Source organism: Crocuta crocuta, unplaced genomic scaffold (genome assembly GCF_008692635.1).
Source record: "Crocuta crocuta isolate KB4526 unplaced genomic scaffold, BGI_CrCroc_1.0 scaffold149, whole genome shotgun sequence".
Taxonomy (NCBI): Eukaryota; Metazoa; Chordata; class Mammalia; order Carnivora; family Hyaenidae; genus Crocuta; species Crocuta crocuta.
The window spans coordinates 2533177-2534171 of record NW_027551561.1 but is presented as its reverse complement, the minus strand read 5'-3'; the positions used below and the strand labels follow the sequence as shown (position 1 = coordinate 2534171).

At 56.0% G+C, this 995-nt stretch overlaps 1 protein-coding gene across 1 annotated transcript in view; it reads left to right on the top strand.

Moving 5' to 3' along the window:
* Window positions 1-995, top strand: part of RFLNB (refilin B) — a 7096-nt gene that overhangs the window by 144 nt on the left and 5957 nt on the right. The window contains exon 2 of the mRNA XM_077749830.1: window positions 109-258. Coding sequence (XP_077605956.1) covers window positions 109-258 — 150 coding nt within the window. The remainder of the gene's footprint in view (window positions 1-108; window positions 259-995) is intronic.

Here is a 995-nt window from a genome sequence, read left to right as displayed (position 1 = left end):
GATAGATTGCCAGTAAACCCAACACCCCAAAAGGCTGCTCCCCGTTGAATACTTAACACAGAAGCCCAGTTCCAGTCACATGGGGTGAAAACTAGCACCTGCATCTAGGACGGAACCGTCCCCCTTACTCAGGCTACTCGATGGATCAAAGTTTGGGGCTTGATACATGCTAGAAGCCAGTTAGCCTCTAGGAATGCTGTGCTCTGGCTTCTGAATGGTGGACGGTGGCGGCGAGAACTTGGGGTGTTCGTCTTACCAGTGAGTTTGTGGGCCTCCCGGTGTTGGGTGGGTGTTAACAGTCCCAGAGGCAGAGAAGGCGACGGGGAGGTTGGCCTGAATCTGGAGTGTGAAAAAATTCCTGGTAGAGTTTTGTTTTGTTTTGGCCTTTTCTTTTTTTTTTTTTTTTAATTTTTTAATGTTTTATTTATTTCTAGGAGAGAGAGAGAGAGACAGTGTGAGCAGGGGAGGGTCAGAGAGAGAGGGAATCACAGACCGAAACAGGCTCCAGGCTCCGAGCTGGCAGTCAGCACGGAGCCCGACGCGGGGCCCGAACCGATGAACCGCCAGATCATGACCTAAGCGAAAGTCGGACGCTTAACCGACTAAGCCACCCAGGCGCCCCTGTTTTGGCCTTTTCTAAAGTATGGCTGACACAATGACAGGGTTGAGGGACACGTAATTGAGGGCTCTGGTTAGTGAAGCCCCAGCTCGTCGAGGCGTCCTCACTGCCTTAAACCGTGTGATGACGCAGCAGCCCCAGGGTCTGGCCGGCGTCATGACGCTGAGCTCCTCAGCCTTTCACAAAACCTCAGTGATGGAAGGGGGTACCCCCTTGGTGTGCAGATAAGGTAACGGGGCATGGGGTGCGACCCGGACCTCTTGGCTCCCGTGCAGGCGCCCCCCCCGGCTGGGGGGCGGCCCTGCTCCGGCATCGTGGCCGCGGGGAGGACACAGACTGCAGCCGGGCCCAGCAGGAAGCTCAGAGCCAGGACCAC